Source organism: Sceloporus undulatus, chromosome 1, assembly GCF_019175285.1.
Source record: "Sceloporus undulatus isolate JIND9_A2432 ecotype Alabama chromosome 1, SceUnd_v1.1, whole genome shotgun sequence".
NCBI lineage: Eukaryota > Metazoa > Chordata > Lepidosauria > Squamata > Phrynosomatidae > Sceloporus > Sceloporus undulatus.
In genome coordinates this window covers 312,534,958-312,561,214 of record NC_056522.1, presented here as the reverse complement: position 1 = coordinate 312,561,214, position 26,257 = coordinate 312,534,958, and the positions used below count along the sequence as shown (strand labels likewise).

General features: G+C 40.0%; 1 protein-coding gene across 9 annotated transcripts in view; it reads right to left on the bottom strand.

Annotated features, from left to right (window-relative positions):
- Positions 1 to 1,643: 1,643 nt before the first annotated feature.
- The window catches only part of TMEM229B (transmembrane protein 229B), a 72,056-nt gene continuing 47,442 nt past the window's right edge, over positions 1,644 to 26,257 (bottom strand). For 3 of the 9 annotated variants that reach the window (XM_042445258.1, XM_042445260.1, XM_042445263.1), the window contains 2 exons: positions 18,978 to 19,026; positions 1,644 to 5,819 (listed from right to left, as the gene is read on the bottom strand). In XM_042445258.1, the coding sequence (XP_042301192.1) occupies positions 5,289 to 5,819; positions 18,978 to 19,007 (561 nt within the window). In that variant the 5' untranslated portion in view covers positions 19,008 to 19,026 and the 3' untranslated portion in view covers positions 1,644 to 5,288. Of the gene's footprint in view, positions 5,820 to 11,667; positions 11,734 to 17,034; positions 17,868 to 18,977; positions 19,027 to 25,963; positions 26,083 to 26,257 lie in introns of those variants that run through there. The other 6 variants (XR_006101385.1, XR_006101386.1, XR_006101384.1 and 3 more) reach the window with 4 other exon arrangements.

Here is a 26,257-nt window from a genome sequence, read left to right as displayed (position 1 = left end):
TGGTTTACAGCTCCAGCTTAGAGAATGAGAGAAAGTCAGATGAAGTCATCATAAGGGCAAGAATTTGAATTTGCCTCTTTTTGAAGTGGTGGCTGATACAGTATTCTCTTGGTGAATTACGATGGTGTAAATCAGATTTATTACATCACAACTTACTTTTGTGGCCATTGCGGTAGTCAAAATTCACTACCAACTGTGCAATGAATAAAGTCCCCCCTGAAATCCAACTTTTTCACATCTGCATAGTCCCCAAGCTTGGCCTTTTCCTGCTCAGTGAAGAAGAGGGAGAAGCCACAGACAAGCATCCAGCCATTTTCCTGTAGCTGGTGAAAGAAAAACCCGGGATACATTTTGCAAGAAGAATTCAAATGGTCTCTAGAAAGTTCAACATATTTTTCTTTATGTATTTGAAAAAACAAACATTCTGAGCCTTCTAGAGACCTCATAACATTTTCTATTGTTTTCTTTTCACATGTGCTTTCCTATTTTTTCCATGTTAATTCTGTCTCTGGTACCCTGTAATACCAAAGAACACATCTACTTTGTTAACTGAAGTATACTGCCACAGGGTGAACAATGATATATACCAAAGAGTAAAAGGATATGTTGTTTCTTCTTATTTGAATGCTAGTGTTTTGGTTATTTTCTGTTGAATTCATAAGAAGCAAAAGCAATTAAATTTATTGCCAGAGCTTGCAGATTGCTATTTTCTGGTTGTACTATAAACAGACAGCATAATAGGGAAAGAGTGTCTTCCTGAGTCTCCTCTATCCCCCCATCCCCATTCCCCTCTGCAGGAAACAACAAAATGTAATAAAATAAAATATCCTCTAGGGTAGGTCTGTTTTTCCTTCATCCAGAATATTGAAAAAGCAGCTTTCTTCATTCTGAGCATAACCATTTAGTCCACAAGGAGATAAGCTCCTCTGGCACTGGCACAAATGCCTTCAAGATGGCACCTGTCGAACTACTTGCTCTGGAAACCTTGTATACGACATCAATGCCAAGTGACATGAAGACATTTTGTACACTGCCATAAGGCTTGATGCTCTAGGGCTTAGTTGCAGCATGTTTTAAATCATATGAGTTTGAAGAGACCACAAGGACCATCCAGTCCAACCCCCTGCCATGCAGGAATATATAATCAAAGCACTCCCTGTGACAGATGAGCATTCAGCCTCTGTTTAAAATCTCCAAAGAAGATCCTACTACTCGCTGAGGCAGCGTGTTCCACTGTTGAAAAGTTCTTACCATCAGGAGGTTCTTCCTATTGTTTAGGATGAAAGATATCATGTCCAAACATTGCTCACGCCACTACCAGGAACCACAGCATTCAGAAAGATCCTTGTATGTTTCATCTGACATCTGTGAAACATGAGGCTGGCATTCTTATGTTCTGTCAGATGGCTGAGAGCATAAGATGGTCCGATAACCCAGATAACATGAAGGCTACTCACCTAAAGATACCATCTATTTTAAGAAAACTGCTTGAAACATCTTTGGAACACAGGAGTAATACTTTGTGTAGGTATGTTTGTAATAACACCATCTTCCTCCACCCCATTTCCAACAAATTCAATGGAACCACCCTTTCTGTATGAGCAAAGGCAAAGCCAACAAACCACACCTTTTTATTGCTGGTGAATTCAAACAGGCAACTTTATTGAGGAGGATACACATACAAGCAAATATTTAACTGAGGATTGTGTGCGTTTTGTTGTAGTGTGTTTTAGAAGCCAGTGGCTCCTCCACTGCACAGCTACTGGACTACAGTTGTCAATAGTGTGGCCATTGCTATGTAGTTTAAGCAACCCAGCTATAAAACAACAGTAGTAGTTCCCATCCAACTATCCCCATTACATGAACTGAAAAAATGCAGAAAGAAACAGACATAAAATGAAAGAAGTAAATATCTGGCTGCAATGATGTTGATTTTCCTCCAAAAAGAGAAGAAATTTGAGGAGCTGACACATAGAGTGTTAAAGAAAGGTGATATGGTCAAGGGGTTAGCTGGGGGATATTATAAGAAAAAGTATTGATTTATTGGGCTCAGCTCAGTTCCCCACACGCCATATAAATAAAGTGCATTTATTTGTGAAAGTTAGAGCTCCTTGAGACTACAGCTATGCCATGTGATTGCGAGAAAATGACATAAAAGGAGAAGTTCTGGTATATCATGGGGAAATGTCGCTCATTTCTGTGAGGTGTTAGTACAGTAGTGTAAAGGCTAGATGCCATTCTTCAGAATAAGCGAACAACTACTGACCAGCCTTCAAATAATGGTGCTTTTTAAGATGAAATTACCCAAAGAGCATGGGGCTGTGCTATTTGATATCACAAAAATGTAACCCTTGACACTTTGCTATTTTTAGAGATTTTCCTTTCATGCTTTTACAAGCCAATTTAAGAGATCAGTATTGCAGGGTAATGTAAAGAACAAAACTGAACATCTACTCGTTGGAAATCAGCCATCATCACTAAAAGTGGAGACTCAGTACTTACTCAGCCTTATGAGATGCTCCACAAACTAAAATTACCAAGAAATGTAAAAGCAGCCTATTTTCTACTTTTACTGTTCCCTCAATCATGGAATATTTGGAGGAAAATTGCTTTTAGTGTTTTCAAAAAGGTTTTTAATGAGAAGCCACACCACCAGCATTCGACATCTTCCCAATTCATTCTGAGAGGACAGAACAGCAGTTTAGAAATATAGGATGCAAAATTTTCCCCCTGCCACAGTATTCACTACATCCCATTATTGATTAAGGCTGCAATTCTGTGCTCGCTTAGAATTATAAAAAAAAAATTAATTAAATGAAAGCTTGGAGGTAATCTAGTCCAGTTCAGGCCCAATGAATTCAAGTGGGCTTTTCCGCTGAGTAGACATGTATAGAACTGGACATTGAGAGGGTGTCAGATCAGATTCACTATAAACAGTGAGTTACCCATCTGTTAACTACTGTTGCAGGCTGTTAAACAATAAATCAGGTGTGGCCCACACCATACATGAAGTAGAGTTTTATTCAGTAGTACATTTTTTAGAACTGATGGACTATAAAATGGTCTGCTTCTCTGTGTGTGTGTTTGTGAAGTGCTAAGCATTTCAGGAGACACTGTCAACCACAGGACAGACCTAATTGAAAGTCTACTGGCAGTGCTCCTGACCATCCATTGCCAGCAATGGATATCATACCTGAAGGGAAAATGGGGAGATATAAATTAATCACACTCAGAAAATACAAGACAAGTTAATGCTACACTTTTTCTTATTTATAAGAATCCATTCAGGAGTGACAATGTGTCTTTAAGCACATCTATGGTACAGAGTTATAGCAGTATGATACCATGACTCTTTAATACATGGCTCCTTGCTATGAAATCCTGGGATTTGTAGTTTACCGTAGCCAGGGGAGTGGACTAGTGCTCTCTAACAGAACTGTGTTTCAGCAAATAACCCATCCCAAGATTCTACAAGATGGAGCCTTGGCCATTAAAATGGAATCAAACTGCTGTAACAATGCAGTGTAGATACATTCTTTGTGTGTGTGTTTTTTGTCCCCTCTTCAATGGAACTCAATAGAACAAGGAACAGCTGTGTGAGCTGATTACCAGGTGGATGAAACAGTCAATGGTCAGCCAAATAATGCAACCTCATCTTCAAACACAGAAGAGGCTCTGGGACCACATAAAGAAATGCACATCATGAGTCAAACTCATTGCTAGTGCAATTACTTTCCATTCAGTGCAAAGGACACCTGGAATTGTTCTGGCCCAGGTGGTCTAGTACAAAGCATGCCCTCCTCTTAAGGCTGTAGGATATTAGTTATTTTCAGCAAACTTACCCATCCCCAAAAAAGATAGGTTGGGATTTGGTTTTTCTTTTACCCTCAGGTTAACAAAAACATCCTTTAATGGCTGCCAGATGAAATGTAGCTTCCTCATGACTGCTACTTCTTGCAAAACCTCTGAAATGCATGTCTCTGTGGGAAATCCACATTTGCCTCAGTTTCTAGAAAACTTGCAGGCACTGTTCACAATCTGGAAGATCTTGGAGAATAAATAACCACTCAGTGCTCCTCAGTCTGAAGCAATGGGATACCATCAGCAGCTACTCATCAATAACCTAATGAAGGAGGGGATTAATTGCTGCACCATTAATACTGTGATTAGGACACTGAGTACAGCAGGTGGGGTGCAGAGAAAACTCAGCAAAAACTAAAATATGCACAAGCACTCAATAGTCTGTTCAATAGGATTCCAAATCCCAAGGAGGGCTGGTGATGTCAACACCACGGCTGGTCAGTTCCACTTCTATTGCCACAATGGCATCATCAAGTGACATAACATTGCCTGGCTGGAGGTTGGGGGGCAGAGAGGAGCCTGGTGATGAGAACACTTACTTTCAGAGTTGCAAGGATCAGACCTGAAGGAGCCGTCTGTTGAGTTCCACTATGAGGAGTAAGGAAGGGAAGACTTCAGCCATGTTTCTCTCCCACTTTTGACTACTTGGCCAAAATGCAACTTGTGCAGGAATGCAATCATTCATCCAGCAAAAGAGACCTTTATTTAAATATATGTGTATGTGTGTTTGTGTATGTATGTATGTATGTATGTATGAGAATGGGAGGATAGGCTCTTGAGTGAGCATCACAATAGATGGTTCAAAAAGTAATCTTTTTTATATAAATCCAACAAACTGTCCAGCACCATAATACCATATGCTATGGTGCAACTTAAAAAAAAGCCTCAGGAGAAGCACACAAGAGGGCAAATTCTATCTCCCCAGTAGGCTGCCACTGTTGGGCTGTCTCAGCAGCTGTTGGTTTTTCCTTGACCCTGCAGCATCTCAGGTCCCATGGGAGGTATTGGTTGCAAGCAAGCACCTGAATATTGCCAAACGGAATAGAAGCCAAATCTCTACATTAACAGGGGTGTCTGTGCCAATCCATTAACTTGTTATTTGTACAAAGCTGACTAGCATTTGTCTTATTCCCCAACCCCTATGCAGTAAAATGCAGGGAACAGGACTGTTTTCACAGTAAGTTACAAGTCAAACCTATCTATCCAACAGGTAGCTGACCATGCTACTTGTTGTTTAAAGGGAAAAAAGAGTAAAATCCATAGAAAACCTACTGATTCCACTTTTTCATGCATACCTCCAAATCCAGGAGGTTTGTTTATCATATTGGAAGGAGGTGTTTTGTTTTGTTTTTGAGGCCGTCATCACAAGTCTTCAACAGAGGGGTGAGGAAAGTTCACTTAGTCACAGCACAGCTTCAAGTCACCTTTCAATTAGTTTTCACATGGCCATTGGCCAAAGTTACAGCAGCAATGGGTTCCCCAGGTTCAGCATTCTCATCAAAACGCAAACGCAGGGTGTTCCTGATTACTAGCTGTTCCATGATAATTGCCGCACAGAACCATGGAATAGCATACTCCAGAGTTATGAGGCCCATGAAGTTCAAGTCAAACTGTGAATAGTCCCAAGGGCAAGCATTGAACTGGCGCAGGATGAAGCCAGTGGTGAATTCCCATACATACGTCCACAAGGTATAAATTAGGCAGCGCAGGACTATGTTACATTTGTCCTTCAGGTACAGATACATCTTTTCTACAATTAAGATGGATGTTCCATAGATGAAAAGGGCCCATACACTCGTGACACCTGGGAACTTCCAGTTGAAATTGACTACAAACTCCCACGCAGCTGTGAACATCACCTCACAGAAGTAACCATGAATGGCATAAAGGTACCAGCGGGAGAAAGCAGTCAGTGGTTCTGCAGCTGCCATCTTTCCGCACAGTCCCCAGCAGGAACTCTGTAAAACAAAAGAGGGAAAAGAGATTAATGCCTCAGTAAACAAGGACAATAGCATAAGGTCTTATACATAAAGGTCAAATATGTAAAGCACTGTAATAATATAATTGTTTAAAAAGATTGTCAAAAGTGATCGGCTCAAGAACAGGACAGGCAAAACAGTAATAACAGTAGTACTACTGTAGTTACTATCATCATCATTTATTTATACCCTGCTTTCCCCCCAAGATTGGAATTCAAGGCACCTTACAACTTAAATTACTAACAGAATAGTTTAAATTATTCAAAAAGGAAACATTAAAATAGAACCAAACTATTATTCTATTAATATTAAATATTAATGTTAAATTAATATAAACTATTAATCATATTTTAACAATGTAAAAACATACATTTAACAAGGAAAAAAAGTAGTTAAAACAGTACAATAAAAACCATGTAGTATTTTATTATAAGTCCTTTCTTTAAAAGCCTTCAATTCTAAAAGCCTCTCTGAATTAAAAAAAAAAAAATCTTCACCTGCCAATGGAAGGTCAGCAAAGAGAGGACCATTTTAGCTTCCCCGGAGAGAGTTCCATGGTCTAGGAACAACCACCAAGATGGCCCTATCTTGTGTTCCTCCCAACCATAAATTTGAAGGTGGTGGGAATGAAAGAAGGACCTCTCTTGTGGATCTCAGAGGTCAGGTAGGGTCACAGGGAGAGATGTTATTCTGACAGAATGACTGGTCCTAAGCAATATAAGTCATAAGGCCATATAGGTCATAACAAGCAGTTTGAATTACACCCAAGAACAGGCCAATAGTTGTTGGAGCAGGGGAGTTACGTGATTCCTATAACCAGCCAATGTAAGAGTCTGGCTGCAGTTCTTTGTACCAACTGAAGTTCCCAAACTTTCTTCAAAGGCATCCCCACACAGAGCACACTTCCATAATCCAAATAAGGCACATGGCACTGTGGCCACATCAGTCATTTTCAGGAATGGGCACAGTTGGGACACTAGCTTTAAGTGTACAGAAGCCACCACAGACCCCTGGGCCTTAAGGCTGAATCCAGAAGTACACCCAAACTGCAAACCTGCATATTCAGGGAGTGTGTAACTGCATCCAGCACAGGCTGCATCCCTATTCCTGAACTGCCTTTTGACTGACCAGAAGCACTCCTGTTTCTTATGCATTGAACATCAATTTGTTTGTCCTCATCTATTCCATCACTAATTCCAGTCATGAGTTTAGAACTGAAACAATATCCTTGGAGTTAGGTGGCACGGAAAAATAGAGTTGGTGGCACTGAACACCAAACGTGTGGATGAATAGTCCCAGAGGTTTCGTGTAGATACTGAATACCCTAGGGGACCCCAGAGACCAATGGCCAAGGAGTCAAATCAGGTACTCCTCAGAACCACCTTCGGGGCTCACCCCTCCAGGAACAAACAGAGTCACTGTAATACAGTGCCTCCAAGCCCCATCCCTGCAAGGCAGCCCAGAAGGATACCATGGTCAATTATATTGGGAACTACTGAGTGTTGTAGCAGAACCAACAAGGACACACTCTCCCTTTCACACTCTTCACCAAGGCAACCAAAGCTGTCTCTGTCCCTTAGCCAGACCTGAAACCAAATGGAAATGGATTAAGATAGCCATTTCATCCAGAAATCACTGGTGCTGGGAGGCCATCACATGTTCTTTTCCATTACTTCCAAATGGAATGTTGGACATGGGCTCATAGTTATTCATTATGGTAGGATTTAGAGGAGGCATTTTCAACACAGCCCTTACAACTGTCTCCTTCAGACATGTTGGAAAGCTGCATTGTTGTGAGTAGGTGTTGTCTATTCCCTTCTTCAAGTCAGCCTGTCCCACCTAACCCTTTTCATGAGCCAAGAAGGGCAACAGTCTAGTAGACAGATGATGGCTTTTACTAGGATCCTGTGCGCACCCTCAGGCTTGACAAGAATCCATTTTTAGTGGGCAAGCAGAGGCCAAACATAACCTCTGGGACTGTATCAGTTGTGATATCCAAGCGGGAAGGTATCAAAGTGATTTTACCTCAAAGTGACATGCAAATTCTTCACAGTAGTTGTTGAGTAGTTCAAACATTTAGGGGGGAAAAATCCTATTTATTTGAATTCTCATAACATATTTAAAGAGAGAGCATGGTGTAGTGATTTGAGTGCTGGATTAAGATAGTGGGAGACCAGGGTTCATAGAACCATAGAATCATAGAGTTGGAAGAGACCCACAAGGGCCATGCAGGAAATCAAAATCAAAGCATCCCCGACAGATGGCCATCCAGCCTCCATTTGAAGACCTCCAAGGAGGGAGACTCCACTACACTTCGAGGGAGTGTGTTCCATCGTTGGACAGCCCTTACTGTCAGGAAGTTCCTCCCAATGTTGAGGTGGAATCTCTTTTCCTGCAGCTTGCATCCATTGCTCCGGGTCCTGTTCTCTGGAGCAGCAGAAAAAAAGCTTGCTCCCTCCTCAATATGGCATCCCTTCAAATATTTAAACAGGGCTATCATATCACCTCTTAACCTTAACCTTCAAATCCCCGCTTGATCATGCAAACCCACTGGGTGACCTTGGGCAAGCCACAATCTCAGGCTCAGAGAAAGGCAAGGGTAGCCCCCCTCTGAACAAATTCTGCCAAGAAAACCCTGTGATACGTTTGCCTTAGGGTTGCCATACGTCAGAAAATACTTTAAGGCATACTACTACAACAGCAGTATATTTAGAACCAGAAAGCCAGTGTCTGTTCACACATGGCTGAGGGAAATTTATCTTCAGGGCTGTGTATGTGGCAAGCCTTGGGGGCACACACTCTCTCAGCACAGATATTCAGTGGTTTGTAAATGTGGAGACTTGACTTTCACAAAAAAGCCATCTTTGTTTCATTGGAGGCACCAGGTATGCAGCCTATGCTCACAGGTTTCATCTGTTCAACAGTGGAGCACACTCCCTTGGAGTGTGGTGGAGTCTCCTTCTTTGGAGGTCTTCAAACAGAGGCTGGATGGCCATCTGTTGAGGATGCTTTGACTGTGAGTTCCTGCATGGCAACAGGGTTGGACTGGATGGCCCTTGTGGTCTCTTCCAACTCTATGATTCTAGGTGTTTACATGCAAAATTACAGCTCTCATTAAAGGTAGGCTGGAAGAATCCTGCATTCTCTTCACACTTCAATCTTGGATCTGTAGGAGTACAGACACACCAAACATGAGAAAAACAGAAAACAACCTATGTGTCTGGCTTGTTTAAAATGAAACACAAGAAGTCAACCTTGTCAGAGCAGCCAGAGGAGAGAAAGCCAAAGCAAGTCAAGCCCTTGAGGTACTTTAAACTCACATAGGAAGTTTACAACACATAAAAAGCTGGGGAAAGTAAGTAAAAAGGAATAGAAGAGGCAACAGCAATGAAAAGAAAACATAAGAAAGGAAAAAAGAACTATGTGAAGTAAACTTGACAACTTACATAAAAGGTAATGAAAATTCAACTACAAGGCATAAAAAATACGAGCAAACCCTCCCCAAAAGCAAAGCAGTGGGTCAGTTCAGCTGTAATGTCAAGACCATAGTTTAGTGTTATATAAATAAGTCCTTGTCCTTTTCACACTTCTTCCTCAAACACACGGATTTCCTCCCTCACATCCAAATCAGCAACCCAACCCTAATTTTATAAAACAATTTTCATTCTACAGATGTAAGTGCAGTGTTTTGCTGCAAAGGCAAACGGGAACAGCCAAGCTCACATATTGCCAAAGCATTATTTGGAATAAAGTTTGCATCCCAAGCACTCTCTTCCTTAGAGTGTATTATCAGTTACATCAGCCTATAGTTACTATAGCAAAAATAAAAATAAAAGAGTCATCTTTTTCTGCACATTTTCTGCCCTGGCTGGATGAGCTGGCAAAGCTTGGAAAACAGTGCTTGCATCAGTCGCTGTATCTGTCCCTGGTCTACTCTATTAGATAGAGTTAAAAGCTTGTTGAAAGAGAAAATTCAGCAAAAAACCAATAAAGATACTCCTTCAGTTCTTGGGCAAGGATTTCCATATACAGTTTGTTGCCACAGAAAAAGACAAAATTAATTAAAAGGTTCTTTGAACCCAACACTGTTCTATAGAATTGGTAGTACAAATACTAACTAGTGCAACCTTGCAGTCAAAACAGGTATAACTTGTGATCTTGTTATTCCCAAAAGGATGTTATATTCAGCTATGTTAATAATGTAAAATAGTTCTACAAATGAAATGAAGATAACTTCAAATAGTTTCGTTTTATGGCCATTTGCTTTAACAACACTTAGGGAGAGATTGCATCTTGTCTGTATCCAAAAGGGTTGTGGGATGTGGATATTTACAAACAAAAGTCTGGGAGTCTCTGGACTGGTTACCTATGTAATGTTGTTTCCCCATGTGGGGACATTTCTTGTTCTACCACATTCTCAGGGCATTATATTCTTTCTTGGGTCAGATGTGCTTATCTCAGAGAGATAACACCAATCTCAGAGCTATTATTCAATCAACTTCTGCAAGGTGGAGGTCTAGTAAATTTTACACGTACGTGCGCGCGCGCGCACACACACACACCTTTCTTATATTTATGTCCCATTTTTCTTTGCAGGAGCTCAATCAAGATGATGGGACGGTTCATGGAGGATAGCTCCTTCAATGGCTGGTAACCACTACAGTCAATTGGAACTGTCATGTTTTCCCCTTTTATCCTCACGAGAACTTTGTGTGATAGGGTGGGCCAAGAGGAAATGACTGGATCAGGATCACCGCTGAGGTCCATGACTGACTGGGTATTTGAACCTGGGTAGTCCTAGCCTGATGTTTTAAGCATTATACCACACTGGGTGACCAGTACTTTCAAGAACAAATTACAGGAAGAAATTGTGAACTTATGCATCCAAACTTCCAAAATAGATCGAAAGTTCCATCTGCAGAACAGATGGAAAGTTAGCCCATGCCATTGACTTTGCTGGTGGCTCTTCCTTTTCAAGAACTGTTTCCATGTCAAGTGGTCAGTATAATAGCTCTGATAATTTTACTGACGGATTTCCCAATTTGTTCCTCCCCCTTATTGCCATTTCCCTTCTCGTGTTGTTTCTTTTAAATTGTAAACCTGGCTGTGGTCTGCTCTGTGAGCCACCCCACTGAGGACTGGGGTAATAATGTTTCAAATGAATACATATCTATTATGCAACACAAATTTGGGTGAAGAATTATTTCCAAGCAAACACAGGAAGTTAGCTTCCCCCCCCCAAAGCAGTTACCTATGGCCCGGGACAGACCGCCCCAAAAGGGCAGGCTGGCAGTGTCCCGTTTCCCTCCGGAGGGACACTGGAGCAGCCAAACTGTCCTCTGTCTCTCCACCCCAAAAAGAACCCAGAAAAATCGGCATCGTTTGGGGTTGCCACTTGCACATCACAAGTGCGCCACTGTGTAAGCAACATGCAGCAATGTCCGGATGCTGCACGTCGCTTTCATAAAAATGACGGCCCCCATGTGGATGGGAGGCCACCTGTGGGCTGCAGCCTGCCCGTACTAGGGTTAGGGACCATGCGGTTCATGCGTGGTCCATAATCGTAGAATCAGCGGCAGGAAGCCGCTTCGGGACCATCTGTCCCAGGCCTAAAATTGGCATTGCTACTGAGGAAAGTGAAGGATGGTGGGACCAGGGTGGATTAAAATCTACATAGTCTTTTATTTTAAAAGAACTATAGTCTTTTATTTTATTTCCCTCTGTTTGAGACAATTTGGTACAATTTCTTCCTTATAAAAGAAAGAGTCTTTCGTACACCAAGAGGCAACTTTAAACAGGAGAGGAGATGTAAAGGGCAAATACCTACTTGATTTCAAATGGTTCTCCATGTGAGATGAATGAAGCCAGTGCTCTGTTGACATTCTGTCTTTTCCTATATTATAATAATATAGAAATTCAGCCCCCAAAGTGAGACATTTTCAGGCAAAAACCCCACCTTAACCCTCCTGAAGACAGCACATTATCAGCTGCCCCATAGAAAGATCTTAATTGGCCTTTTTGAAGGTTGTCTGTTGTCACTGATGAAGTCACAAGTACTCCACTGACCTGGGAATAAACTAGGTAACAGCAGATATAAAGTTAATTGTGTGTGTGTTTACATAGTTATGCCAAGTTATGGAGAATGTTTTTTAGTTGTGCAAAAATGTATGTATATTTTCATGCAGATTTAAAATATATACATACAAATTGTTTTTAAAAATTATGCAGTGTGTACACATATCAAGTAGGCACATTTCAATGAATTTTTCTGTTGAAAAAAGCTTTTGTGAGACTTTTTGTCAAAATATGTGTACTGTATTTTCTACTTAGTTTCAAATGCAAGTGTTTATGTGTATACTGTACTATTTCAAATGTACACACTATTTTTTAACTTTGTAAATTGCATCTTAAGGTTTGGATGGAAAAGTATTAACTTTAGGATTGAAATGAATTGTGATTTGTATTTAGATTAATTCAAGTTTGTGTACCTTCAAGTAATTTCTGACTAATGATTACCCTAAGGTGAACCTATCATGGGGCTATCTTTGCAAGGTTTGTTCAGAGGGGATTTGCCATTGCCTTCCTCTGAAGCTGAGAGAGTGTGGCTTGCTCAAGGTCACCTAGTAGGTTGTCATGGCTGAGCAGGGTTTTGAACCCTGATCTCCAGAGTCGTAGTCCAACACCCAAACCACTACACTATGCTGGCTCCCAAGGACAGCTCAATCAATGGCTATTAGCCACAAGAGTTAGATGGCACCCTCATGTTCAGAGGCAGTATACTTCTGAATATTCATACTGGGGATCAATTTACAAAGGGTTATTGTCTGTTTGTTGGCTTTCTGGTGGCATCTGGCTGGCTATTTAAAAAGTTCTAGTCCAGATGGATGCTTGCCTGCTCTATAGGCAAGCAAGCTCTTCTTATGCATTATTATTATTATTATTACTAACAGTGTTTATAAACTGCTTGTCTGCCAAAGTGATATACAAATTAAAAGAACAGAGGAATACAATAAAATCACAAAACAACAAAAGCAGAAATGAAACCTTCTTTGAAACAAACTGAAGAACAACATTTAAATATATTAAAGGTTATGAAACAATGTTGGTTTTACTACTTGCCTGAAATCAGTAGAGATGGAGCCAATGGAGCCAGCCCCAGGAAAAGAGTACCACAGTGTGGATGTTGCTATAGAAAAGGCTCTGCTTTATACACTTGCCAGGCTAGGAATTTCCAATGAGGCCTCTGATTAATACTGTGAATTGTGTGCAGATTCATATGCATAGAGGCCATCATTCACATATCCTGGCCTCCAAGCTATTTAGGGCTTTGTAGGTCAATTAATTGGTTTGAACTGGACTTGGAAACAAAAAAAATGTAGGTGGTTCAAGCCAGTGGCATCATTAGGAGGGTGCGGGTGTGTGGACCACACCAGGTGAACCCTAAGAGGGGGTGACACCAATCCTCCTCACACACCTACCTCTTGGCAGAAACGGACTGTGGCATTCACTTGCTTCCCTTTAAAATACTTTAAGAGATGGTGTGAATGGGGTCAAGCGCAGTGGGAGGAGAAAGGAAAGGCCCCAGAATTTTTTAAAATTAAAATGTCAAATTTTCAAATTTGTGTACTGGGCCACAAACTACTACTTTGTGTAGCACTGGTCTAAATGACAAGTATTGTTTTATTAAAAAAATAAATTTATTTACATTCAAAAGGGATCTCAGTTACATACAGTATAACAAAAGGTGGAAAATAAAAATGTGAAAGGAAGAAAAATAACTACATTAGTCATGAGTTTCTATAAAAGCTGAGCAAATGTCCAAATATAAGTCCATATGTAAATTTCATCTATACATCATTATTTCAAAGGCTGAAGGTGTTGTTAGGTCTTCTATCCATTTGACTGCAGGTGGAGAAAAATTATCTTTTTCGGTAATGAAGTAATCCTTTAGCAATCAAAAGGGCTCAAAAAATCCACTTCTGTTGGCCATTTTTTAATTTCCAAGAAACAGGTAAATCAAAAGAACATGCATGGCCCTGAATATTAAGGAACTTTCAAAAGCAATTTATTTGTGTGATTACTTCTTCCCAAAATGTAGCTAAATGCAAATGGTAGATATTTGAAGCTTCAATAACTCAAGCAAGTCTGATTTCTCCAGTAAAGAATGGAAGTGATTCATCAGATGAATTGGGTAAGGGTACTCTCAGGTAGAGCAGTCACTAGCACCCTCCCTGCACCACCATGGTTGAAATTTCATCCTTTAAAAGAAGAGTAGTCCTGGCTAGAAAACCTTCCTGCAATCTTGGATACTAGAGCAGTGCTATGCAAAGTGGTGGTCCCCAGACTACTGCCAGTCCATGACTGATCAGCAGCTTGCCCACAGATTTCCAAGAAAGAAAGAAAGAAAGAACTTCAACCAAAAGGAAGAATTACAAAATTATCTACAATTGAAACTATGAAGATTTGAAGGTCTCATGGTCTCAAAAATTATTTGCGAGACCAAAAGAAGCGGAAGGATATGATTAGATATAACAATAAAAGATAGAACCGAGATATAAAGCTTAGGTAAAAGGGAAACCAAGTAGTAGGAAGTTAGCTCTGTGTTATATGTATTTTAGTATATAATGTTGAAGAGACTACGTTTTTATGTTCAGTGTCAACCAAAAGGCTCTCAAAAGGAGATCTTGATAATTTACTCAATTAAGAAAGTTATTAATTTAATAGAAGAAAACATGAAACAGACGTATTGTGAGTAAAGGAAAAAGAGCAGATTTGGCCAATATTATTTAATACATGTTAGTAGTATAAGTATCATAAGAAATTTGACACTTGTTGTTATTGTTGTATGTATATGTGTATGTTTATGTGTATATGTATGTGTATATGGCAAGTCATAGGGTGTAATGTAAGGTATTGTATGTCATGTGAAAAACAATTAAAAACTAATAAAAAATAAAAATAAATGCTGACACACACAAAAAAGAAACTATGAAGATAATTTTCAGATGCCCTGTATGATATCAATCTCTGAGACATTAGAGAAAATCTATTGCTGCCCCCTCCCCCAGTATAGATAACGTGAGAAGCCCTGATTCAGAGTAAATTGTATTAAAAGCATCACCGAGTAATCTAGATCTCCACGCCTTCCATTCCATTTGTGGTCTCACCTGCACTGCAGAAACAATGCACTTTGAACCCGTCTTTAAGTGCCATGGCTCAGTTCTATGGAATTCAGGGATTTGTGAGAGATTTAGCTTTTCTCTGTCAGAGATCTCTGGTGCCACATCAAACTACAAATCCCAGGATTTCATAGCACAGAGCCAGGGCAATTAAAGTGATGTCAAACTGCATTATTTCTGCAATGCAGATGAGACAAGAATCATACAAGCAAAGTATGCATTCAGAGATGGAACCACAACCAATTTTTTTTTTTTTTAAAAAAAGGCTTACCTACATCACCCTCTGGGAACAGAATGAGGTCGTAATGTGAAGCAAGAGAAACATGAGTGCAAAAGGGGGGGGGGGGGGAGGAGAGACTGATTTTTCCTTACAACAGCTACTAAATAAATATTTTTTAAAAAAAACAGCAGCTACAGTGACAGAACCTCATAGATTTCACAGGCCTATTTCAACTCTAAGGCACCCCAGTAAAATTTAATCACAGGGAGCTTTTAGCATATTGGCTGCACCAGTTCCTAAGTGCGTATGGCACAGATGGCATAGATGAAGTAAATTAAATATACCCTAGTGGATGGGAAGGAGCCAGAGTAGATGGGACCTCAGGAAATGTAAGGCAGGAGACAAGGATGAGTAGCATTTGATACCTGCATCTCCTTGGGAAAATCAGTTGGGCATGTCTTATCCATATTACTGCCAGCTCATTTTCACAATTAGAGACAAGACTGAGCAGAACAGTCTCTTTGGAGTATATCCCATATCTTGGAGACAACAATATTACCAATGCTTTATGAAGAATAGCTGTTAAATCGCAAAGCAGTCATCCCTTAGAATATTAAACCTATGTTCAAAAATGCACTTCATTGCAATGCTTTCTTCTGAAAGACTAAGGGGAAAACAGAGATAGGCATATATTTCCTTGTGTGCTTTGCTTGGTTTGTGGGTGAATGAAAAAGAAACAGAAAAGGGTTGAAGTCATAATCTGACTGTGGCATTGCCAGCCTAAGAGCAGATGACACTTAGCAGAGCACTGTCAATCTTTTTCTGGTGGTCACCAAAATAGAAGAAATTGCAAAGAACTACCCATCCAACTCCAATGGCCAAAACAGATGCAACTGTTCTCAAGAAGAGGGAAGACAGTATTGGAGCTGCCGGCCATGCAGTTGTTAAAGAAGAAGAGACTGAGGGCAGGGAGGGTAATCTTCACATGTAACTAAATATATAGGGAGACAAAGCCAGGTGGTAAAAAGCTAAGTACTTAAGAACCTTAGCATGGATGGGTGAGTCTACTGAATTTTCATTTTTTTTTAAACTTCACATTCTTTTTATCATTCAAATGAAGAAATTTTCAGTTCTGGATAACTTATTATCAAAACAGAATCCAAATGATATTCCCAACTGTCATTATTTAATGATGGTCTTTGTTGGCAGGAGAAAAGCTGCTAGCCGCTTTAAACATATAGGCTCTGCTTACTCTGAGGCTGTTCCTCTTGCAATTAAGGCTATAGCCATACCTGACACTGCCAGATCTGGCATCACCTCATCAAGGCTTGAAAAGATGAGTTAGGAATACATAGGAGTTACATGATAGATTTCTGCCTAAAGGAAGTATCTGAATGTTCTTATTGTTGTTGTATGCCTTTAAGTCCTTTCCGACTTATGGCAACCCTAAGGTGAACCTATCATGTGGTTTTCTTCGCAAGACTGGTTCACAGGAAGTTTGCCATTGTCTTCCCCTGAGGCTGAGAACATGTGATTTGCAACCAAACTCATGCAGTTGGTTTCTAGGATGTTTATCACACTATGCTCTTAAAGAGCTACTATTCCAGTGTGACTCCTCTAGCAGCCTCCTGTTGCATGCTGGGATTGGCAGTTTTAAGGAGCTGAACTTCTCTGCCTGAGAATTCTAAATACCCCTCCTTAAAACTGCCAATCCCAGCATGCAACAGGAGGCAGCTAGAGGAGTCACACTGGAATAGTACCTCTTTAAGAGCATAGTGTGATAAACATCATGGTTGAGCTGGGAATAGAATCCTGGTTTCCAGAGTTGTAGTCCACCACTCAAACCACTACGCCATGGCAGTTTTGAATTTTAGGAAACCACAAATTTTAATTTTGAATTTTAGGAAAATTTTATTAGCCACATAGTTTGTTTACTGAAAGTTTCATATGCAAGGCCACAGAGCTGTGTCATGAGACACAGGCAGACACACATCGTTTCTTTCCAAAGTGCACTTTGGGTGTGACTTGACACATTATCACTTCTAACCAATCAATTTTTAAACTGTTTTTAAATTGGATTTTTTTAACTTGTCAAAAATTCTAATATGCTTTTAATCTATTTTAATTACTTTTGCTAGTTTATATTGCTTAAAAAATGACTTTATTTTATGCTGCCCTGAAATCTCATGGTAAGAATGTGGGATATAAATATTTTAATTAATAAATAAACAATATCGGCATTAATTTATATGTCATTTCTCTCTGAGAGTTCTAAACACTATCAATTAATAATGTGGGGTACAATATCATGGCACAATTCCCATAGATTTTAATGAATTTTTATTTACTGTAGTACAAAAATGCTTCTGGGAACCACATACAACATCACAAACATCACACTCCTTGCCCAAAAAGTTTTCTGCAAGTGCCAAGTAAGACAGAAATGAAGAAAGGTGTTCATTTTGCACTTGCAAATTAGTTGCATGACAAATTTATACTTTTGTTTTGTGATACTCTCATTGACCTGGGCTTCCTTCCTTTCCTTTTTCTGGCCCGTCTTGTTGCTCAATCCAGGTCAGGCTGTATCTTATGTCAGGAGATGATCCTTAACTAGTTCTCAAATCCACCCTGAGATGGATAGAATAAATAGCAACGACAAAAGAAGATTAAATGAATCTAATTATCTAATTAAGCCAAAAAGGCAAGGCTGTACAAGCTTTGCAGTTACCAGCAAAACATACCCATTAGGCTGGCTGAAAGGCATTTTGCTCATTTTCTCCCATTTAGTGAGTCTCAAGCCTATTTCATTTGGAAATCATGAGAAAAAAGTAGATGATAAGGGGGGCATTCAGAAGTGACGTGCAAAGCAATTACTAAAGAAGGAATGGTCTGCAGGTGCCAGAGAAAGAAAGACAACCGTTAAGGAGGCATCTGAACTTTTTTGGACAACTGAACTGGGCTCTAAGAATCCTCTTGCTGATCAAGACTACCAGACCACAACTGATTCCTCATTATACAGCCAAGGCAGAAATAGCTAAGATGTGGCCAAGGAATATTTTAGAATAATGCTACAATAAAAGCAGATCTACAAAGATAAGTCTACCTTACCAAAACTGAGTAAGGTTGACCTGCCCTTCTTATGATTGAATAGTATTAAAAATCAGCAGCAAACAAAAATAAGAAGATCAAGCTACCATTTTGGGGATGTATGTAGCAAGAACTGTGAGACCTGTGGGTCAGGTATGCAAGAACTTTCTGACATATAGACTGTGTTTGAAGGGGGGAAGACTTGCAGAGTATCAAAGCTATGGAGTCATGAAGGATACTCTCGTTATCTAATAGATAACTAATAATGGATAATTAATGTCACTTCCTTGTTATTAGAGCTCCTCCAAAATTCTTAGTGTGTGCAGCAGTTCCCCCACTGTTTGGAAAATAAAGACAGTCACAACAGTCACCAACTCAAGTGGTAATTCAGTTGACTGGCTTCCTGTTCCCACATGTTTTTAATTTAAGAAACGAAGTGTGTGTGTGCTCATTCAAATGGTCATTAATTTCTTGCCTTAAAAAAAGAGACATCAATCCTTTTTAAAAGTTGATAAACTGCTCTGAAGGGAAGTAACATCACAGAGAACCAGCCAATTGTAGTTCACAGCTTTGGCAGGGAGACATTTTGCACTTGAGAAGTTGTTCTGTACTTTGCAAAAACATCTGTTTCGTTGGCATTTCACAGCTCACCTGCCTAGATTCTTCCAAATTCACAGGCATGTCTGGACACGTACAATTCCTACAAGATAAAATTAAAAAGTTAACTAAGATTCCAGAAAAGGTCAGTGTTTCCTAAGAGACAATGCTGTAAGCACGTAACCCTCAAATCTCACAGCTGTGTATACAAAGGCTACCTCCGGGGATTAGTCAAAGCACTTCAGCAATGGGCCCAATTTATTAATGCCAGTGCAAAATACCGTCCCATGTTTGGTGGGCCCTTGGGCTAGGAAGGCCACTAGTAATTCTATTTTCATTACAACGTTTTGACACAAACAGTGGGCAAGAGCCTAGCAGAGGCAATGTAGCCAATATCCTTTGAACTTCCAGACTCACATTTTCAAACTTGACTATGAAGTGACTTATTACCCCAGCTTTCAGGGAAAAAAAATAAAATGCTTCATTTTTAAACAGTCTGTCCTTAAAAATCAATCCACTGTCAACCAATCAGAACAGAGATATCCTTGAACAGTATAAATAGGACATGATTAGGTCTCTGTTCTAGAGTGGTTCTGCCCAAAATATTTTGTACCTTTCTATTAAGCAGCCTACATTTACTCTGTCAAAGCTGACAGGAGGTAAAGGGAAGACACACACAATTAAAAACAGATTCTAGCATTAAACGTTACATTAAGACTAGATGAAAGGTAATCAGTCTATCCATCAAGGTATCAACAGAAGATGCAGAGAGAAAAAAGTTAATTTTAAGTTCGCCAAAACAAAGAAATGGCAAAACATTGACAATCTATAGTAGTAGAAAGAAAGGGGAAGTCAGGTAACCCGTATGGTACAGTCTGGAGAAAAAGAAATCTTGCTTAGCAATATCAGTAACAGTCTTGTTGGAGGAGTACAGAAGATTTCACTTGAAAGAGGAGGAACTGTTTTTACTGTCTTCCATTTGCGGTGGTTGTGAGACAGAAAGTGGTCTAGAAATGATATGCATAGAAAGGAGAAATAAAGATTGCTTTGGAAGCAGACAGTGTTAGTGATTTTCTAAAACCACAAAACTAAAAATATATAATAGAGACAGTGCAGCAGGGAGAGCACAAGAGAGCCAGTCAGAGCTTTATGGGAAGATAATGTGATTGAGAAAGTATGGAGTACCAAAAGCCGAAGGAAGAAAAGAAACTATGGAAGGGAATATTGTCAGGTTGTGAACAATAGGGATCAAAGGAAATCTTTGGACAATGTCTGGCTAGTAGGGTCAGCCTAGAATGATCACCTAGGCTGCATCCACAATGCAGAAGTAATCCAGTTTGACACCACTTTAACTGTCATGGCTCCATGTTACTGAGTTTTGTGACACATTTAGCCTCCTCTGTCAGAGAGCTCTGGTGCCACAACAAACTACAATTCCCAGAATTTCACAGCACTGAGCCATGGCCATTAGAGTGGTGTCAAACTGGACTACTTCTGCAGTGCAAATGCATCTCTGGAGAAACACAGGCCATTTGCAAGGAAAAGAGACAACAGCTCAGTAGCACACTTTCTAATATTTATCAAAATGTGCCATCTAATGGCCCACAGGGTTTTTCCTCAATGAGAAAAAGTACAAAATTATAACATATGGACATGACAACATCAGCACCTCTTAAGAATAATCTTGATATTTGAAATGGGAGGCTATTGTAGGTTTGAATGCATGCGCTTCCATTCGTAGAGATGTAGCTGCCCATGACCAAAAAAATAAAATACAAATCAGACAAACCCCCCCAGCTTTTCTCCAAAGCATTTTTCCTCTGGAAAAAAAAACCCTAAAGAAACTGGACTATGGAATATTTTCTTTTAGAACAAAATCATTTCTAAACACTGTGCAGGGGGAAGACTTAAGCAAGACTATGTGGAGCACTAGATCTTTACAGTTCCTAGTCCTGGGTTCCTTTTTCTAACTCTTATTATAGCAATTAATGTATGGATAGCTGATGGGTATAAAATAATGTTTTTTGTTTTACTGATGTTGATGGCTTCTTATGTTTTTATTAGTATCTTGGAGTGATCTCTCCCCTTGTTTCTTTGTGCCTACTCTTCACACTGGAAAAATCAAAGAAGTTCTTTACAGCTCAGATCCCCATACCTCAATGTGTCACAAAAATGCAATTTACAGAAGTTCAATTTGTAATTATGTTCTCAGTAAATTGTACTTTTAATATATCAAAGCGGCAGTACATCAGAACACATACAAACAAAATGAACGATAAAACACCACACCATAAAATGCTACAATACTGAAGTATTAAAATAATATATTAATATGCTAAAAACACAAACAAAACAGAACTAAGATCTCTTCTGACTCTATGTGCTCAGCTGCTTTTAAGTATTCTCTTTTGCTACATGAACAAGGCTGAAGAGATTTAGCTAAGAAAATGAAATACAAAATACAAAGTCAAACTACATTAATGGGGGGGGGCAGGAGAGGCAGTGCCCCCCAAATGTATCTGACCACACATGATACTTACTGAAGAGATCTTTGTCACTACTAATTACAAAGTATATAAAGTAACCACAACAAACATTCTTAATACTGTCTCTGGAATTTGACCTTGAATTTGATCCATGGAGAAGCCTCTGAATCTTGCTGAGAATCTTCTTCCTGCCCTGAAATTTGACATCTCTGTACAGGCTTTTTGAACTTTAGTAATATATCCAGTGAAGTTCTAAATGCAGGAGCTGGGATGTATTTAATTCTGATGTGTTCCTGATCAAATAATTTCTGTATTCCCCTAGATGGGGGTCTACAGTAAGAAAGAATAATTATATCTTTATAGGTATACCAGCACCCAGCCTCCTAGAAGTTCCCTGGAGTTGCAAGTTCACTTTTTCAATGGGTTGCAGTATTCCGTTGCACAACACCCAAAAATCCAATTTTTCAAAACCACATGTGGACTATTTCAGCTATTTCTGGTTTATTGCTTTTTCACTGTTTGGTATTCTTAGTCTCTGTGGCCCCAGGACCCACTGAAATTGCCAACACTAATGTAAATGAATTTAGAATACTGTATATGTTAGTAGTTCTTGGTGGATTCTGTCCTTAGAGGTAGGCAATGGCAAACCACCTCTGAATAAATATTGCCAAGTAATGTCTATGATTAGCTGGAGTCAATACAAAGGCACATTAGCAGAAAACGATCAAATAGACATACTGTACCATGAAGAGTTTTGCAAAGTTTGTGATGCACAAAGCCCTCATGGGAAACAATTTGGACTGGGGTTGAAGGATGTAAAACTGTAATTTCTCCCATCCAAGTTTAATACTAGCTTGAGGATGGGTATCTGGCGTGTGGTATGGAGCTAAAGAATAATTGAATTATAGAGTTGGAAAAGATTTCAAGGGCCATCCAGTCCAACCTCCTGCCATGCAGGAACATACTATCAAAGCACCTCCCGACAGATGGCCATCCCACCTCTGTTTAAAAACCTCCAAAGAAGGAGACTCCACCACTCCCCAAGGGAGAGTGTTCCACTGTTGAATAGCTCTTACTGTCAGGAGGTTCTTCCTAATGTTTTTTTTTAATTATTATTATTTATTGTTATAAATACATAAAATTACAGTTGTTCACATGATTTAGCTAAATTATATATTTACATCATATATAATCTCCTTTAGTAATATTCTCCTAACAATAACTTCCTTCATTCCCTCTCCCTTATTTGTGCTTAGTATATTCTTATTGTCGGTTTTTACATTTAATTATCCGTTATCTTGTTTTTGTACCTTTGGAGTTTAACTCTTAAATGCATTTACTTTGTCTTAGTCATATAAGGAAAAAAAGTGGGTATCATGCACTGAAAAAGAAAACAAAAAAAGTGAACTCCAACAAGTTGTACAAGCACATGATTTGTCAAACACATTTAAGTTCTTCCTAATGTTGAGGTGGAATCTCTTTTCCTCTACTTTGAAGCCATTATTACAGGTCCTAATCACCAAGGCAAAATAGAGTGGCACAATTACTTCCCTTGAACATCCTCATCTCCCTAAGTTGTTCACCATAGTTTGTATTCCAGACCTTTCACCATTTTAGTCATCCTCTTTTGGACATGCTCCAGTTTCTCAACATCCTTTTTAAATTATGGTGCCCAGAACTGGACACAATATTCCAGGTGGGGCCTGACCAGAGCAGAACAGAGTGGCACTATTGCTTCCCTTGATCTAGACACTATACTTCTATTGATGCAGCCTAAAATCACATTGGCCTTGTTAGCTGCCGTTGACTCATATTCAGTTTGTGGTCTACTTGGACTCCCAGATCCCTTTCACACGTAGTCTCGTTCAGCCAGGTGTCACCCATCCTATATTTGTGCATTTCATTTTTCCGCCCTAAGTGCAGTACCTTACATTTCTCCGTATTGAAATTCATTTTGTTAGTTTTAGCCCAGCTTTCTAATTTATTAAGATCATTTTAGATTTTGATCCTATCTTCTGGGGTATTAGCTACTCCTCCTAATTTGGTGTCATCTGCAAACCTTGATAAGCACATCCTCTGTTCTTTCATTCCCCCCCCCCTGGATTTGCTTCGCGAACGAAGATTCAGGAAGGACTCATCCTGCGCTTTATAGAAGCGCTTTGGTGACTAAAAAGGCCAATCTGGGACAAACAGGTCCGGTTGCAGAAAGCATAGCGGAAAGTCTCCTTGGGTGATGTTTCCGGGTTGTGGTTCTTTCTGCGTTGTCGTTTCTCTTCCGAGACTCATTCACCGTGAGCTTTCGAAAAAGGCTGCAGCATCATGGATAGTGCATCTCCATGCCTCCCGATGCGAGGCCAGGGCGGACCATTGTTGGTGATCAATTTGGCTGAGCCTGAGATGTTGTTTCAGGGAGTCCTTGTATCTCTTCTTTGGGGTGCCCCTCTTACGCTGACCCATGGTGAGTTCACCATAGAATACTATTTTTGGGAGGTGATGGTCCTTCATCCTAGAAACGTGTCCTGCCCAGCGCAGCTGCATCCTCAATAGCATGGCCTCAATGCTGGTGATCCCTGCTTGCTCAAGGACAGCAACATTTGTCACATAGTCAGTCCAGTGTATATTTAGAATTGTGCGTAAACAGCGCTGATGAAAGCGTTCAAGGAGTTGTAGGTGCTGGCGATAGGTGACCCATGTTTCAGACCCGTAGAGGAGAATAGACAGTACAATGGCTCTATACACACTGATTTTTGTGCTTCGCCTCAAGTGTTTGTTACTCCAGACTCTTTTGTGAAGCCTTCCAAATGCACTATATGCCTTTGCCAGTCTGTGATCTATCTCTTTATCAATCTTGGCGTCTGAGGAGATGATGCTTCCCAGGTAGGTGAACTGCTGGACGGACTTAAGCACAGATGTGCCACAGTGATGTGGGGATGGTAGTGTTCTTCCTGTGGTGCCGGCTGGCAGAGAACTTCTGTTTTCTTCAGACTGACTTCCAGTCCAAAGAGCTCTGCAGCTGTTGCGAAACAAGATGTTAGGCACTGCAGAGCTGCTCCCATATGGGCAACGAGGGCAGCATCATCAGCAAAAAGCAGTCTTAGTGCGGGCCCTCAGGTGGCTTAAGTTAAACAGGCTACCATCAGTACTTCATCCAAGTCATTGATAAAGATGTACAATAGCACTGGGCCCAGGACAGAAGCCTGTGGCACCCCACTAGTCACTTCTCTCCAGAATGAAGAGGGTTTGGGTTTGGCCGGACCACCAGTTGCAAAACCATTTAACAGCTGCATTGTCTAGTCCATATTTTACTAGCTCGTTTGCAAGAATATCATGGGGGAACTTGTCAGGCCCCTACCCATGCACAATACCCTAATCCAAAATCCCCTGCAGCTGCTTTTCACTTTGGAAAAAAAAAGAGGCTGGACATTCCAACTGCAGAATTCCTATGTCATGTGTAGCTTGAGCCTTAAATCTTCTGTAACCACTGTGGAGCTGCTGTTGCTGTTGTCTACTTTCTAGGAGACAATTAATACCAGAGCGTTCTGGGGAATTAGAACTACATAGCAGGTATGTTTGTCTACAGTGATGTTTGTTACAAAAAAACAACAACACAAAAACCCTAGATATACGTGTGCATTTCTAAACTGGTACAGGTGCATACTGGAAATTGCAGTTTACCAGGGAACCACAGGCAGTAGTCAGTACATGTAGGGACATCCTGCCTGCCTGCCTGCCATGAGAATGGAAAGTGGTCATTACATTGACCACTTAATACACAAAGCAATATGCTCTTCTATGAGCTGTGTACTCATATGCATCCTCTTCCTTTTATGATTTGTTAAAATCTTGGATGAAATACAAGCATAAAACTTAATTAAAATAATTAGTCAGTCCATTTGAGGAAAGCATCTCTTTTGTCTGAAACAACTGAAAATACAAACTTTTTTTTGACACAGAGATACAAAACTTAATTTCTACCCACTATCATTGTTGAATATTTACTGAATATTTATTAAATATTTATAATATTAAGCCTTCCCTAACCTGGCATTCTCCTGGCATGTGGAACTACAGTTCCCACCATGCTTGCTTAAGAGATTTGGAATCGTAGATATTCCTATTGTGTGCCTTCAAGTCATTTCTGTTTTATGGCAACCTTAAAGTGAAATTAGCACAGGATTTTCTGGGATTGCTGAGAGTGTGTGACTTGCCCAGGGTCATCCAGTGGGCTTCTATATATTCTATGGAGCCATTTCTTGAAATGAGTTATTGCTCTCAATGAAGGGACACTGAGATCCCCTGAAGTAGCTTGCTTGGCTTCAAGCCACTCTCTTCCTAGTTCCCAGCCATTATTTTACTCCAGGGATTATTATGTTCCCAACACCTGTAGTTTGCAGACGGGTTAATTAGCAGTGGAAACATTTTGTATAGTCAGTGATGAGTTCTGCCCATTGAACTGAGTCTTCAAGGCATTTCCTGGGATTTGGTAAGTCATGAGCAAATCCTTATTTGCTTGAATAAGCAAAACATGGTATGATGCTTATCATACATATGTACCTCTAAGAAATCAGAAGGGCCGGGAGGTCAGCCTGCACTGGAAATGCCATCTTGAGCCCAGATGCCGCATCTCTTTTTGTCTCTCTGAGATAGTTTTAAATCGGGGATCAAATGAAGCTCTAGAACAGATATAATGAAGATTTAGGACAGATTTAACATCCAGGGCTGTCTACATTCTCTCGTCCACCTTCCTTTCATTGGCATAATACTGTGGTGTTGTGTGATCTCTTATTGCAATAATAGAAGATAAGTAATAGCATCCTCCAGTAGATTTCTCAATTTTAGGACCCTGGA